The sequence below is a fragment of the Eucalyptus grandis genome, chromosome 3 (assembly GCF_016545825.1).
Source record: "Eucalyptus grandis isolate ANBG69807.140 chromosome 3, ASM1654582v1, whole genome shotgun sequence".
Classification (NCBI taxonomy): domain Eukaryota; kingdom Viridiplantae; phylum Streptophyta; class Magnoliopsida; order Myrtales; family Myrtaceae; genus Eucalyptus; species Eucalyptus grandis.
The window spans coordinates 32273322-32289353 of NC_052614.1; the positions used below are offsets into that span (position 1 = coordinate 32273322).

The window sequence follows — 16032 nt, forward strand, 5'->3', positions numbered from 1 at the left end:
CTTTTTACTTTTCTTTAGTTTTTTCTGCAATATAGAAATAAAGAACTTCTATTTGTGCCAGTTAGTTTAATCATGCTTTCCGGAGGTGTTGCTACGTATTCAATTCAGAGCTGTGAACGCTTTGGTATCTTAAACTTTGATGTGGTGTGGAAAAGCGCTGACCACTGTACAGTATCTTAAGCCTTACGCAAGTTAATTCTTAATCCAAGCTGTGAATAAATTGGGATGAGTGGCTCATAGAAGGTATTCCATTCTCCAAACTGTTCTCTTGCCAATCTTGTCCGACAAGCTATTCTTCCAAGGACACAGTCTGATCAATACTGTCAATGAAATCTCAAAATTTGTATGGTCTCTTTTCACATTCAGTGATTTTGAATCTAAGCATTGATCTTTAAAACCATTTTGACAGATGGTAGAAGTCGATGCACTGAATACATGCTTGCACAAGTTTTGTCACAGGTGGAGTTTAGCAAACCAGCTAATACCGAACATTCTTCCATTCAGGGTGTCAAACGCAAACACAAAGGTATGCTCTACATTGAGATTGTCAAGTCTGAATTCGTTCTATAAGATTAAGCATGAGTTCAACCTTGAAATGTAAACTCTTTTAGAGGTCATGGCTAGAAGGCTGCCAGACCATACAATAAATCTTTTCCTTAACTATTGCTCCTTTTGCTATAGTAAGTACGTATGATCCTTAAGACTATAGTCTACGAGAGCACACAAACATCATCAGCTCCTTTTGTTCTCAATCATTTTACGCTTGGAAATTGCATTTTATCTATCTATTTAATGATGCGAGGTTGCTATTTGACACTTGTCTCCTATCACAATAGATGATTGATTCACCTCTTTTGTCTGACATTGTTTTTCCAACCGATACATCAGAGAAGGATGATGGCAAAGCTTTCCCTAACGATGATGAAGATGAGGATGAAGATAAAATTACAGAAAGGAAGAATAATAAAACTGCTAAATGCATTGCCTTGGAGGTTTCTCACGAGCCCACTCTTCCACTTAAAGTACGAACAAATTCCTCCAAGTCTCACGAGTCAATCACTGAAACTGTGGGCGCTTCTTCTAACTTGCAAAGTTCTCCCTCTGTTGGAGGTTCATCAACCACGTGGGCTAGAGCGAACGTAAAGCTACTGACGTCTTCCTTTCTATTCCGATTGACTCTGTCAATGTTAATTTTATATTTCTTTCTGGCCGTTACTTCCAAATTCAACCGTCAGTTGATTTTCAGAACCAAACCAATACACTCTTTTCCATATAAATCAGACTTATTTGATGTTAAGCCTGATAAGGATTCCAGTCTGCCAGTGGATCTGACAGGGACCGATACTACTGGCATCTCTCCAACGACGGAGCAAGGTGATATGCCATTTGACAGGGCATCGACTATCCCTTCTTTGGCAACAATTGTTCCTGCTTTGCCTCCTCCTGCTGCTCGACCGAAGCCGTCATCAGCAACAGATGAAGACAGAACCTCTATTAATGCTGAGGCAGATTTATATGGTGACGATGAGGAGTCTCTTTTCTTGAAGATTGAGTCTCTGTTGAGTGGCGACACAGGAAAGCAAAATACTGGTGCAGGGATGTCACGGTCAAGTCAATCTGATCTTCAAGCATACCAGAAAGCATCACAAGAGGTGGAAAATATAATGAGTCAGGGGCTCCTGGCAATTATGTTTAATCCCAAGCTACTTGGCCATTTGCAAGAATTATTAAACTTCTTAGTTGAACACGAGACGCCAGAGGTCTCTACTTTTGGACATGTCTATCTCAAATTGCAGCACTTCATTCAGTCTGCAGGCGACTCCCTCTCTTCCCAACGAAAGATCCTTACAGAATGTGAGAGGTTTGAAAGAGAGTTCAAAAAGGAAAATAATTTTTTGGAGTATGACAAGGATGAAGTTCTTTTGCTCAAGCAGCAAATTGAAGAAACGGCTAAGAGTGTGGCTGACAATGAGCAATTTATTGCCAAACTTCAAGCAGAGATTGAGGCACGCAAGCTCCGACTTGAAAATGCGAAGTCAGAACTGTCATCATTGTTGACAAAGAGATCAGAGAAAGTTAAGGAACTGAAGACTATGTTCAAGCGGGTCCTTAGTATGAAGAGCGAGAATCCAAGCATGGAAAAGAAGAGAAATCAAGCTGAGGAAACGATAGGCAAAATCAATGTAGAGTGGAACGAATTGCATGCAAATATTAAAGGCCGATTGGCCTCTAAGTAGGCTGGCACTCTTAACTTTCTTTTATTTGAATCTTCATGTATTGAACTTTTCCATTCTAGCAGAAAACCGGTTTGGAGTTTCCATCCTAGTTATTTGTCATTTCTGAAAGCGTGAAACAGAGTCTATCGAAACAAAGAGAACACTTGCACAAGCGACTGCGCTTTGAAGGAAAACCATTTGAGTAAGAGAATTAGTGTGCTCACCTTGCAAACTCAGCATGCCGCTCGGCTTGGTCTGCAGTCTTTGAAGGCTCCCTGTTGGAAGATATGCCGAAGATCCACCAGATTACGTCGGATATATCTTTGAGATTGTTATTGATTATTTTGTATCAATCTAGGATTAGATCTAATATACTAGGATTAGATACGATATACTTCCTTTTTCATTGAACATCCTCTGTATTATTTAATTCTCTTTGTACATTGAAACAATCAATGAAGTGCACAGAATACATTCTCTCTCATTCTCGATATCCTTTGTGATTCCTCTTTATTTTCTGACATGGTATCAAAGCAAGCGTTTCTTTTCTTCTTTTCTTCTGACTTTCGCATCCTTTGATTGCCGCCTGCTGACGCCTAAATTTCGTTTTTTAATTAATTAAGTTTTTTATTATTTATTTTGCCTTTTTCGGATAACAAAACAAATAAAAACAGCAAAAAAAGCAAAAGCAACCAGCCCCTTTTCTTTCCTTTTTTTCCTCCACTTGGGCCTAGGGCCCGTCCCTCTTTTCCCAAATCCAACCCGGCCCCCTTTTCTTCTTCTTCTTCTTCCTTCTTCCATCTTCCCCTATGCCTCTGCAGCTCACGCGCATAGAGGACACCGACGCACGAAGGACAACCTACGGCCGAGGAGAGTAGGCCGACGTCAATCGGAGAGCATAAGATCTCGGGCGCCATTAATGCTGAGCAGGCTTCGCTGGATAAGCTCATATGGGATGCCGGTTCGACCGGCGGAGGCCGTTCGGCTTGCGAAGATTGGCGGTCAAAGCTCCGTCGACTGGCCACCCCCTCACCTATAAATAGCAAGCCACAAGCTTCGTCGAAGGGCACGGCGAACTCGGAGATCTTCCCTTGAGAGACTTCAGGGGAGAATCAAAGAGCGAGCACGCGAGAGATTGGGTCGCGAAGCTCAAACGACCTCCCTCCGAGAGACTTCAGGGGAGGTCGGCAGCAAGCGAGCCCGAGGAGGAGAGATCCGAGTGGGTGGAGGTTGAGTGAGAGGGAAACTGGAGGAGGGGAGTTCTGAGCAGAGGAGGTTCGAGATCTGTAAGGCGGGGGTTGCAAGAGAGGGTCGGCCAAGGTTCATATCTGCGGTTCTTGCTGCTGTCGTTGCCACCGGACGTTGTGCCGACGCCGTTGCCTCGACCAAGTCCCGACGTCGTTGCCTTGAAGGCTCACTGTCCTTCCCCCACGAAGCTGTTGCTATGACCGATCTGCCGATGCCACGCCCGATGAAGCTGAGTGGCCGCCGTCATTGCCCTGTCATTGCCACCGGACGTTGTGCGCGCCGTCGCCTCGACCAAGTCCCGATGTCGTTGCCTTGAAGGCTCGCTGTCGTTCCCCCCGAAGCTATTGCCGTGACCGATCCGCCGACGCCACGCTAGATCGGAAGGCCGGGTGGCCGCCGTCATTGCCCGTCACCACCACCGTTCGCCACCTCGTCACGGACGGGTAACAATAGTCATCACCGCCGCTGGTCACGTCGTCACTATCGCATTCCCCTCTCTCGAACCGTGTCGCCACCGACCACACCAACACAGCCGCGTTGTCGCTCATCCTCGCCGTCCTCCTAAGCGGTTTTTCACCATCGTTGCCGCCATCGTCGAGGTCAAGTCCGTCGTCGCCGCCGTCTACCCGGCGACGTCTCGGTCCCCCTCACCGGCGTCGCAAAAAGAACGAAGGGAAAGGAGGCCGGGAACCGGGTCGATTCGCGGGTCCGTCCAACCCGGTTTCCTTATTTCCGGGTAGGGTTTCCGGGTCGGACGCACTCGTCGGGCGATTTCGAACTTGGGCCAGGTCATTTCAAATAGCGAGGCTCTTGGGCCGCGATTAAAAAAAAAAAGAAATGTCGGGCTGCGTTGCAAGCCCATCGCGTTACGGGCGAACGGCCCGAGTCGGACCCAACCCACGGACCTAATCCGGGTCGGTTTTTCTATTATTTTAAATAATATTTTAATAAATAAATAAAAATAAATAATTTATTTTCAAAAAATGATTTATTTTCGAAAAATATTTAAAAAATAGTAAAAAATATTTTATTTTCCGAAAAATAAAACAATAAAAAATATTTCATATTTTCAAAAAAAAAATGCCAAAAATCCAAAAAAATGACAAAAAAGACTTGTATTTTCCAAAAAATACCAAAAAAAATCCAAAAAGTCCCCTTTATGTCCAAAAAAATATATAAAGACCCAAAAAAATGTTTTTCCTCCCCACAAATACATGGAGAATCCCTCAAAAATCCAAAAGCCTTAGGGCTTAAACAAGATTAGGTACCAAAAGGTTATTAGTGATTAACTAGTGTAATCAAGTCCCCGACCCTAATTTCTCTGGTTGCGCAGGAGCAAGTATTTCTCCCGATATTTCGTTTGGGTTTCTAATCGACCCACCTCAAATTGATTAGTGGTGACTCCGTTTTAAAATTAATTTATAGGTTAAAAACTTAGACTATTAAAGTCGTGAATTGGTGGACTTGGGAGAGTCCGGGCCTAATAAATTCAACCAAGCCATTAGCCTCCATCGGCGCCCGTACCCAATTGCGGGCGCCGAAAAAAAGAGGTCACGACAGCTTGGCGACTTCACTGGGGAATATTTGAGGACTTAGGCCGTTTTATCTTGTTTAAGCACTTTAATGACTTGTTTTGTTTTTTATCTTTATACAGGTCAATAGCTTAAATGTTTATTTGAATTTTGGTTAAAATAGATTGTTTTGTGATTATAAACTATTGTGCATGCTTTACTATTTTAGCACTACATATGGCACACACAACCCGGCCGTCTGACCTGGGCCGCCATAGGATATTTAGGATGGTGTTAAGAAAGATACGGCTTCGGATGCGAGACTACGTCATAAGGTTATCTTTCTTTTCCCCGAATTTCTTTAGCCGAGGTTAAGAGGGTATGCTGCTAATGCGAGACTGCGACGGGCATCACCTTTTTAATTTCAACAAACCTTCTCAGTTAGAAAGCGAGCTGCACATCCCATGCGCATGTCCTTGTGTTTGTCATTTTTCTTTAAAAGCAAAGTAATTTCTTTACTTTTACTCAGTCTTTTTATTGGCCCATGGCAATCTAAGGTAGGTTTTTCGAGTCTCAGTTTATATGCGATGGGAGGAGACGATATCCAGTTTATTCCCACCCCTAAAGCAGAGCTCTTCAGATGGTGGGGTCAATTGGACCAATTTGCCCAAGAGCGCGTGAAAACCAAAGTCGGCCATCTCCTATCATTATTCCAAATCTCTGTTCATCCCGAAGTCCACGCAGCCATGGCACATTTCGGTGCCCAAGGACATCCACTTTTATGTTCGGTGGGTTCGAGCTAACCCCAACTCTAGAGGAATATAGCATCATCACTGGACAGTCTCTTGAGAATCAGCTTGTTAAGCCACCAATAGGCATTGACCCGTTGCGTGGGTTAGCACGGCTTTTAAGAACTGAAGTCCATGTTGTGAGGCGAATTCATGAAAACAACCATAACACCTGCCCACTAGCATTTTTTATTGCATGTTTTGAAAATCAACCCATGACCCAAAAAAGTGAAATTTTCCTTCTAGCCTTTTTCGGGTTCATCATTTTTCTCCATCAAAGAAACGCCATAAGTCCCTCAATGGCATGGGTGGTTGATCAAGTTTTGAGAGGGCAAAACTGCGTCAACATGATTTTAGCCAAAATGTTTTTGTCTCTTAATCGTTTTAAAGAAAACACGGAAAAAATCATGCGAGCCTCCCCGGAAATTTTGCAAGTTTGGTTCTTTTCTCACTTAAGCGAATTTTGATGCCTCATGCAATCATCCGAAAATGATTTCGAAAATCCATTACAGAAGTTTGTGATGCTAGAACCATATATTCCCAACCAAAACTATTTTAACTGGATAAATTTCTTAAGAGACCCCACTCCTGAGACATTCCAATGGTGTGATGGTTGGTTTCGTGAAAAGAGAACTCGCTTTGCTTACAGACAAAGCCATCCAATTCCATTGCTCGGCCTCACCGGTGGCACTCCCTATTACCCATATAGGGTGGCTCGACAGTATGGAGCACTTCAAGAAATCCTGCCACTTTCCAGGAAGAAAATACATCCACTCCATTTTACCCACCCAAGTCGTGACTATGCATTCGAGATTGCCATTGTCGAAAAGACATGGAGCAAGTGCCATCGCAAAAGAATCGTAGTACCTGAAGGGCTTGAGGAAGAAGAAAAAGCCCACCACGCCTCTACATCCTACATCCACAACCATCGTATTCCGACAAAATTGAAGCCATCGGTCCCTCACCCAATCAGCGAGATTAGCCAGCACGAGCAAGCAGAGCTTATGCAAAGGGATTTGGGAATAGACTAGATACATATCTTAGAGCCAGTTCAAGGAAGCAGGCATCCTCACAAGAACAAGGCTCCCCATCGCATATAAAATAGCAATCATGTGCCCCTTAGTGTTAATATCGTGAAAGTTTTGTCCCATTGTTTAGGGACTTTTGTTTAATATTCAATACTTCCTTCTGTCATTTCAATTTCAAGTTTTAGATGTCAGAAGTCTGCGGTCTATAAAATCCTCTTTTGATAAATAAAAAAGCAGTTAGACCATTGCCATGGGTCAATCTTTGTTTACTTTCGTACTCATTCGTTGTTTTCGCGACGACAGGTAATTATGAATCATCGACTATCAGCCACCCGCGAATGGCCTCACGTAATAGGGCCTGATCAGAATGATGTACAAAATCGCCTCGCCAACATTGAAGACGGCGTAAGACAGATGTCTATTGTCCTTCGACAACTCTCGAGACAAATGGAATCCACTCAAGCTGAGCCCAACTCCGTAGTTGCTTTAAGCACCGTCATGACACCCGTAAATTTGCCAGAGAATAACCATCATAGACAGTTTGAAAATATCATGAAAAAGTTAAACCAACTGCAAGGGCAGAATCCCATGGACTTGTCCAATTATCTCGGCATTAAGATCCCTAAAGAGCTCAAAGCACCTAAATGCGAAAGGTATGCTGATACCTCCCGCCCAGAGACCTACTTGCAGGCCTACCTGGTTCGAAAGATGGTTCAATTGTACCAATCAAGCTTGACTGGCCCCGCCTTGCGATGGTACATTGTCAGGAAGATTAGTCCCCTTAAGACCTGGAGGGAACTAATTCATGTTTTCCACCAAGAATATGATATTGATATCAACCCTGACATCGCCTTGCCCTACGAAGAACCGATGGTCGCGGAGCACGAGGAGCCGTTAGTTTGATGAGATAGGGGAAGAAGATGTCAATGAAGCCTCACATGATAAATGGGCAACTGAGCAGCATCCTATTGCTGAAAAATTTCCCACTGGGAAAAACAAGGAGCCTATGTACGAAGTCAAAAACACAGAACCCGTTCAAAACCGGGGCATGACAGGACAACTCCCCAAGCTTATTGCAAGAGCTAGGGTTCAAAGAATACCGACCCCTATCAACCTAGAGAGGGAAGCAAAGAGTGAAGCTCCACTATCTCTCACTTCCATTGACGGGGGGAATCAAGCGGCGAAACGAATGGCCTTACTCAAAAGGTCTGGACCAGGAGCCAAGAAAAGAAAGCCTAAACAAATCAATTCAACATCTACCACTGAGTATAGGCGAAATTTGATAGCTGATGAGCCAATGCACCAAATCTTCAAGCATTCCCTGGAGTACAACCCTAAGGACTTCTAGTCCCTAGGATACAATCCCAAGGACTACCGGTGTTATATAGATGAAATCGGCCATTCATCGTATAACTGCTTTCTACCCACACACAGGGTCAAAAGCCTGTTAGAAGAGGGAACATTCGTCTTTATCCACTATGATCCCAATGAACTACTAAACTTGTCACCCGACCATGAAGATAACTTAAATGCCTCATCCTCGTTTGGTGATTTTGACCCGGAAGAAAGCAATGGGATAATCTCGGCAGAGTCCAGTTTTCCTAAAACAGAAAAATTCAACACTACAACAAATATGCAATGGGAAAACCAGTGGCCTAACCATAATACATCAAGCCCACCTTGCACTCATAGGATCATGACCCCTGGAGAGATGTAGATACCTAATCTCCACAAGTATAATGGCACAACTTGCCCCGTGGCTCATTTAAAATATCTACATGCTGAAATGAGTCGGTACTATAGCCTAATGTCATTCACAACTCGGGCCTTCTAAGAAAGTCTTATAGGGCCTGCATTGCAATGGTTCATCATGACAGATATCTACCTCATGAGAGATTGGAATGATCTATCTTCTGCATTCCTGCTTCAGTATCAAAGCCAAATTGGAATTGAACTGCCTTGCGAGAACTTGGTTCACTTTAAAAGAAGACCAATGGAAGATTTTCGAGCATATGCAAGGAGGTGGAAGGCTTTTATGATGCAAACCTACCCTCAACTGGCCGAAGAAGAAATGATGAAGGTGTTCATAGGAGCTTCACCTCACAAGTATCGTTGTTGGTAACATGGTTTGCACTTCCGTAGCTTCAATGAAGTGATCCTCTCATGCGAATACTTCGAGTCTACTAGAGGCGAGGAATTCTCAGGCACTTGATTTCAGAATCAACACTATCAAAGTGCTCCTTTTTCATAGGAGTTTTCATGGGTTTTGCTTGTTTTTATAATTTCATGTTTCTTATCATGTCTAGTGTGCTACTATTGCATTTTCCATTCCAGTAATCTAATGTACAGTTCTAATATTTTGTTTTAAGAACATGAGGCGGTATTCCAAACCAGTCCGGTGATGCTATCCAACCATGAAAAAAATATCATCCAAGGAGAATATTGAGGGCTAGGCTTCCTCATGCTTTCTTCCCCCCAAAAAAATATATACTTTTGAAAACCAAAAATGTTTCATTACCAAAAGCTTTCGTCAAAACAAGATGTTAAATTATATTTGTTTTTCTGACTCACTCCCTTCATATCTCAGAATATCATCCATGTTCCCTTTGACTTAGTGTGATATGGGGCATTTGAAGCTAGCGCATCATGTGAACTCGCTAAATTCGAAGACACCCTGCCAAGAAAATGGGGGCAAATAGAAAGAATCATCCCATTTAAAATATGTAAGTTTATTCTCTAAATATAATTTTGAAAATGATATCCTCTCTCTTCTATTTACAGGAAACGAAAGATACGACGTAATAGGTACAGGCATACGGTTGAAATCAAGTCGTCCCCAAGAGCTCTGTGCACTCCACCTCACTCCTGCCCAACTCCTTCTCAAGCCGGATCAATATCTTTTCCCCACAACGTGCCCAAGCAATTAGATGCTGTGATTTCATCAATGGGATTTCCAGCTTTGACAAGCCAAGAAGCACAGAAAAGGAATTTCTTCTCTTGAATTGGCTACTATCAACAAGGAGAAAATCTAGATAGTTGAGGCAATCTCTAGCCCCCTATTTCAAATGATGACTAATGGCCTAGAAACCTCACTTCGTACTCCAGACGCATGCTCTCGCAAGAAGTAATTGCCATCAGAGAATTGGAGGTTTTGATTGTCCATCTCAGATTCCATAAAAGCTTGAAGTACATGAGTTTGCTCAATGCTGTTAATGGTCATATGGTCAAAGACAAAATGCCACAGAAGGAAGGCGTTGAAGATGATTCAACGACCATCAATCATGCATACATGGCCACAAATGAGGAAGGCCAATTGAAAGAAATGTCAAACTATGTCAAGATGAAGAGGCTATGATTGACATTCAAATATTCCTAGGGGTCATCAAATATAAACTTTGGGGAAGAGTAATTTGATATCGTTTCCAATACTCCCAGTGTCTGAACTCACTTTTGACATATATTCTCCTATTGGCAGGAAGCATCAGGATTCAAGAGCCAAACTTGATGGTTAGGTTTGGCAAATCAATATTGGCCAAGCTAATACATGGAAATGACTCGTATCAAATTCACCTGACTTCGTGTAAAAGGACATGTCATCCAGAAGCTGGTTTGGTTAAATGAAAAAAAAAAAAGCGCACTACTGATGCCACCGGTGCCTTAGCCTAGTGCAGGAGAATAATTGACCTAACGAAGCAAAATACATAGAACTTCATGTCCCACTTGCACTTCAAGTCCATCCAATCGTCTGCAAACCAGTGAAGGGTAATGTTGTATCACTTCCGAGTTATTCGACTCTTGAAAGAGCTTATGACTAACAAGATCCCTTTTATCTGTTGCAGGATCACTTGACCGTAAAAAATGCGGATTATAAGGAGAGACATGTCAAACTCCGATAAGTTCTCCTAAGCAAAATGACGTCCTGAGTAATCACCAAAGCAAAAGACAAAAAATCTTCAGGCCTCAACTCACATTTGATTTTGGCCAGACTAATTGATCTACTTGTACATCTTCTCTTCTACAGGGGCAAAAGCAGAGATGCCCAATCAGATTCCCAATCCTTGGCTGATCATTCATGTGTCATATCTCTAATCAATAAGGACAACCATCGACATTTGCGAATAACCCTTTTGATGTTCAAAATTTAACATATTTGGAAACACCATTATGTTAACTCCTAAAGTTGTCAATAGGGTCTTTTTTGAGTCAAAACCATTCACTTGTTTTGAAGAGTTCAAACTCCATCATATCCAAAATGTTGCATGTCGTTTCCAGATGAATTCTACATGATGAATTTGTCTGTCTAAGTCACTAATTCCACCAAGGATTATTAGAATAGACAGCTAAGTGAAGAATACAAGATTGATTGAGCATGCTGGATGAGGTACGTTAGAATGATGAAAGGCAAGCCATATCCTACACACAGTCCCCCATCTAGATACTTGTGAGATGAGTGCAGAAGATTCCATGACTGCAGGGTAAAGAGTTTTCTCGCGAATGGTACGATAACCAAAATAGTGAGAGGCATTTCATTGCTCACCCCTTTGAGCCCTATACACTGGTGAAGCTTCTCTCATATCCCCGTCAAGAACCACCCCACACCTGGGTAGATCAGAGGCGAAGCAACATCACAAGGTGAGAAGAGAGATAGAAATTTTCTTACTCGCACTTGCATCAATCTTCGGGTTTCCTTATTGCATATGAACAATCACGTTAATTTAAGTGCCATAGAATGACGAAGAGCAATTATTTCTCTATACACTTGTATTCATTATACAACCCAATTGAGTCTGTAATTTCACCCTCACATGGAGGCAAAACATAAGTTACTACCATTTAAGCAGCATAGCCTAGAGCACCTACTGAAGATGAAGACTCAAGAGTCTAATAATGGTGCTTCGATTGAACTTGCCTAGGCCGGTTCCTCTAACGACAAGAATGAAAAAACATGGGCATATAAAAGCAGTGTACCTGGTAAAAGCAAGGTCAATGCCCATAAATGAAGAATTGGAATAAAAATAGGGGCATGAAAAAGTAGTGTGCTTGGTAAAAGCAAGGCCAATGCCCCCCAGTCAAAAATATAGCCACGAAAATGTTGTTGTTGTGGTCCATAGAATCTCCATTTGACAGTGAGAAGAAAGACTGGTGACAAATGCCAAGGCAATCACCAGCTCTCACCCTTTTACACATGAATCAAGCCTACATTGCATCCCATTGTAAAAGTCTCTTTAGACTAGGAGCACTTCAATTAACGTAGGATTTCATATGTCTATAAGTATCACTCGAAGAAGTACGAGCAAGACTATTGTATCTCTTTTCGCAGGACTCTTGACTTGCAAACCCGAAGATAATCGTGCAGCACTTCGTTCATGAGCCTTGACCTTGACGGTCCCATTTAATGAGCTATTGACCAAGTCTTCATCACAATTTCAACAAAGACCTCTCACATTGGTAAAGTCGTACCACTTACAAGAATACTCGAACCCCTACCGATGTGATGACAGTGAAAAGTGTGGTCCTTATAAATCCCGCATCAATGGTCAGGATAGCCTTTTCCATGAGAGTGAGCGGAAAGTCCTTTCAGACTGAAAGTCCCTCATTTTGCATGCTCAAGACATCTACATTCTAAATGAAGGTTGTCTTTCAAAATCTTCCCCAATGGAACTCAGATAATGCAAAACTGAAAAAATTATCATGCATGAATCCCATTTGAACTCATGAATTTTCAGCATGTACAATCATGTGTGCATAATGTACAAATAGCAGACATACTCTCAGAGATTAGAGATATTGCTAGGTAAGCATATCCCTATCCCTATTTTTCTTAAAGTACCTACCACTGTCTAGGTGCTCTCTTCTTGACACTCGACCTATTCGAGTCATCCCTTGAGTTTAGGTGCTTGCAACTGTCTAAGTATCCCCTTGTCTTTGAGTACCCACCACTTGTCAGGTACTCCCTTTTTCCTGACACTCGACTTGTTCGAGTTGTCCCTAGTGTATTGATACTTGTGACTGACCAAGTATCCCTTTGTCTTAAAGTACCTACCACTATCCAAATACTCTCTTCTTGACACTCGACTTATTCGAGTCGTCCCTTGAGTTTGTATGCTTGTGACCGTCTAAGTATCCTCTTGTCTTCGAGTACCGGCCATTGTTCGGATACCCTCTTTTCATGACACTTAACCTGCCCGAGTTGTCCCCAAATAATATTAGTAGCTGTTCAAGCACTCCACTGTGTTGTGCACCTGCGGTTACCCAGCTACCCAGGTGCTCTAGCCCTTTTGAGTGCCTACGACCATCTAGGTAAGCCTTGTGCTACATTCAAGTTTATGTTGTCAGGAGGTGGGAGACCTTCATGAATATCCAAGGTACGTCCTCGATATTCCCCTTTACCAGGAGGTAAGAGACCTTCACGAATATGCGAGGCACACCCTCAATATTCCCATTACCAGAAGGTGAGAGACCTTCATGAATATGCGAGGCATTTCCTCGATATTCCCAATTACCAAGAGGTGAGAGACCTTCACAAATATGCGGGGCACGTCCTCGATATTCCCATTTCCAGGAGGTGAGAGACCTTCAAGAATATGCGGGGCACGTTCTCGATATTCCCATTTACCAGGAGGTGAGAGACCTTTATGAATATGCGGGGCACGTCCTCAATATTCCCAACTACCGGGAAGTGAGAGACCTTCACGAATATGCGGGGCATGTCCTCAATATTCCCAACTACCAGGAGGTGAGAGACCTTCACGAATATCCCAGGTACGTCTTCGATATTCCCATTTACCAAGAGGTGAGAGACCTTCATGAATATGCGAGGCACGTCCTCGATATTCTCAATTACCAAGAGGTGAGAGACCTTCATGAATATCCCAGGTACGTCCTCGATATTCCCCTTTACCAGGAGGTGAGAGACCTTCATGAATATCTAAGGTACGTCCTCAATATTCCCCTTTACCAGGAGGTGAGGGACCTTCATGAATATGCGAGGCACGTCCTCAATATTCCCAATTACCATGAGGTGAGAGACCTTCATGAATATCCATGGTACATCCTCGATATTCCCCTTTACCAAGAGGTGAGAGACCTTCATGAATATCCAAGGTACGTCCTCGATATTCCCAATTATCAGGAGGTGAGAGACCTTCATGAATATCCCAGGTACATTCTCGATATTCCCAATTACCAAGAGGTGAGAGACCTTCATGAATATGCAAGGTACGTCCTCAATATTCCCCTTTACTAGGAGGTGAGAGACCTTCTTGAATATCCAAGGTACGTCCTCAATATTCCCAATTACTAGGAGGTGAGAGACCTTCATGAACATGCAAGGCACATCCTCAATATTCCTAATTACTAGGAGGTGAGAGACCTTCATGAATATCCAATCGATATTCCAACTACCAGGAGGTAAGAGACCTTCACTAATATGCGAGACCCATCATCGATATTTCCATATATCAGGAGGTGAGAGACCTTCACGAATATCTCAGGTACCCCAATCGATACTTGTGATCATCCAGGTATCCTCAAAATTTTGTATTTGTGACCATCCAAGTACTCTTTCGATACCTGCAAGTAATCAGGTATTTTTCAGCATCTAGTACTTGTGATCATACAGGTACCCCTTCGATACTTGTGAATGTCCAGGTATCCTCCAATAGTTTGTACTTGTGATCATCCAAGTACCCTTGTGACACCTGCAAAAGCCAAATATCCTTCAAGTTAGTACTTGTGAATATCCAGGTACTCTTTGATATGCCTATGAATGTCCAGGTATCTTCCAAAATCGATGCCCTGAGAAAGGTCGACGCATCCTCCCAAGAAAGGTCAAGTTCTAACTGGTGTCTTCGACAAAAGTCAGACACCCAACAAATCGATGCCCTGAGAAAGGTCGGTGCATCTCCCGAGAAAGGTCGGGTACCAACCGGTGTCTTCGACTGAGGTCAGACACCCCAACATATCGATGCCCTGAGAAAGGTTGACGCATCCTCCCAAGAAAGGTCAGGTTCTAATTGGTGTCTTCGACAAAAGTCAAACACCCAACAAATCGATGCCCTGAGAAAGGTCGGCGAATCTCCCGAGAAAGGTCAGGTACCAACCGACGTCTTCAACTGAGGTCAGACACCCCAACATATCGATGCCCTGAGAAAGGTCGGCGCATCTCCCGAGAAAGGTAGGGTACCAACCGGTATCTTTGACAGAAGTCAGACACCCCAACAAATATGATGCCCTGAGAAAGATCGGCGCATCTCCCGAGAAAAGTCAGGTACCAACTAGTGTCCTCAATACAGATCAGGCACCCACAAATAGATGCCCTAAGAAAGGTCGGCGCATCTCCTGTCACGGCGACCGAAGAAAGGTTCGGGTCCGAGACAAACCACTTATTGCTCTGACAAGCAACCGAAGAATGGTTCAGGCCCTAGAAAAGCATTTTACCGTCACGGCGGCCAAAGAAAGGTTCAGGTCCAAGGCAAATCACTTATTACTCTAACAGGCGACCAAAGAATGGTTAGGGTCCTGGAAATGCAATTTCCCGTCAAGGCAACCGAAGAGAGGTTCGGGTCTTAGACAAATTATTGACTGTTTTAACAGGCAACCGAAGAATGGTTCCAAGTCTTGGAAAAGCAACCCCCTAATATCACCAAGTGAGATAACGCCTTGATACTTGCCAAACTCGGGGTTCACACCCTATCTCACTCACTCCCGGTAAGTAACTACAAGTATCTTCTTAACTGTCTTAATATATGTAAAATTATATTGCTCTTTTTCCGCATAAAATAATAAGTCCCAAATAAAATATAATCTGCTGCGCGTGCATAGATAAAATTTAGGCATTAGTTTGTCTTTGAATGCAACCTCTGTGAACTCACCTTCAAAGAGGAGCAATTTGTTGACGCGTAAATTTCATTTTTAATTAATTAAGTTTTTTATTATTTATTTTGCCTTTTTGGATAACAAAACAAATAAAAACAACAAAAAAAGCAAAAAGCAACCAGCCCCTTTTCTTTCCTTTTTCCTCCACGCGGGCCTAGGGCTCGTCCTCTCTTTCCCAAATCCGGCCCGGCCCCCTTTTCTTCTTCTTCTTCTTCTTCTTCTTCTTCTTCTTCTTCTTCTTCCTTCTTCCATCTTCCCCTACGCCTCTGCAGCTCACATGCACAGAGGACACCGACACCCGAAGGACGACCTACTGCCGAGGAGAGTAGGCCGACGTCGGCCGGAGAAGATAAGATCTCGAGGC

General features: G+C 43.1%; 1 protein-coding gene across 1 annotated transcript; it reads left to right on the forward strand.

Annotated features, from left to right (window-relative positions):
• Positions 1-40: 40 nt before the first annotated feature.
• On the forward strand, positions 41-2545 carry LOC120291439. Its single transcript, XM_039308793.1, has 2 exons — positions 41-526; positions 889-2545. Exons 1-2 carry the CDS (start codon positions 436-438, stop codon positions 2235-2237), a joined length of 1440 nt encoding a protein of 479 aa, XP_039164727.1. The 5' UTR covers positions 41-435; the 3' UTR covers positions 2238-2545.
• The last annotated feature ends 13487 nt before the right edge of the window (positions 2546-16032 follow it).